Raw genomic sequence first — 1,110 nt, 5'->3', positions numbered from 1 at the left:
GTAAAGAAATTTTAAAGAATTCGGAAAGATCCCATCCGATTTTTTGCCGAATTTTCTAAAATGAAATAAATTACGCACACTTCCATTCTTTTACGAAATTTCGGAAGAAAATCGGTAAGGAAATGAAAATAATGCTGCTATGTGAAGAATTTCTTGCAGACTTTTTTCAGAATTTTATTTATTTTTCGTACAGAAATTTCTTTACGAGTTCGTGTCAACCATTTCATATAATTTTCTTTGAAGATTCGGAAAAAAATCGTTACAGAAATCAGATACTCCTAAAGATTTCGTTAAGATTTCGGGAACTTTGGTTTGCAGGGAACATTGAAGTTAAAAGTGACTTATTAAGTTCTAGTTCTGAACTTTTTCTCCTATGTGGTTGTTGTCATGCTTCTCTCTCTGTGAGAAAGTTAAAGTAAACGAAAATTGTAGGGGTTTAGAATATACCCGCAGTAAGGCATGCTTGTCGTAAAAGGTGACTAAAATCCACTGGTGCGTGCGGACCCGAATGGCATTTATGCTTCATGGGAATAACGGGAGGATAACGCCAAGAATGCCCTCTGATTAACAAATATTACTTTTATTCGCGCATGATCATTTAGAGTAGTGGCGACATATTCCCTGAACTGAAAAAGTGAAAAGTTGAGAGATTTCAGAGCAATTTACCGAATTTATGAATGCCGTTTTGACCCAACATCCCGAAATTCTGTTCATGCCAAAATTATTGTTTAGACCTGTTGTACCACCTCTACTACTACTTGACATATGAAGTACATGCGAACAATTTTTTTTGTAGCACCGAGTTATTAATGTAGTTAGTAGTAAACTTACCTGTACATAATTGTACGTGCTAGTGCAAAAATGTATGGCATTTGACATTTCTAGACGTGCGATAATGCTTTATTCGTACATATACGCGCGAATAAATATTAGCGTTTGAAGATGATTATTTTTTTTAGTATGTATGTATATTAGGGTGGTCCAAAAAAGTATGTATGGGAGAAAAGAAAAATCGGAAATTTAATGCTCTCACCCCCTAGGATTGTTCTATACCGAAAAAAAGTATACCCCTGTTTTTTTATTTTAAAATCAAAATATATTTAGAGGTCG

General features: G+C 34.2%; 1 protein-coding gene across 1 annotated transcript in view; it reads right to left on the bottom strand.

Moving 5' to 3' along the window:
- LOC118734445 (forkhead box protein O-like) overlaps positions 1–879 on the bottom strand; it is a 10,241-nt gene extending 9,362 nt beyond the window's left edge. The window contains exon 1 of the mRNA XM_036464165.1: positions 832–879. Coding sequence (XP_036320058.1) covers positions 832–879 — 48 coding nt within the window. The remainder of the gene's footprint in view (positions 1–831) is intronic.
- Between the last annotated feature and the right edge of the window lie 231 nt (positions 880–1,110).

The sequence above is a fragment of the Rhagoletis pomonella genome, unplaced genomic scaffold (assembly GCF_013731165.1).
Source record: "Rhagoletis pomonella isolate Grant_MI unplaced genomic scaffold, Rhpom_1.0 Rhpom_scaffold_00002, whole genome shotgun sequence".
Classification (NCBI taxonomy): domain Eukaryota; kingdom Metazoa; phylum Arthropoda; class Insecta; order Diptera; family Tephritidae; genus Rhagoletis; species Rhagoletis pomonella.
The sequence above is the reverse complement of the archived record's forward strand: the minus strand, read 5'-3'. Positions and strand labels throughout refer to the sequence as shown.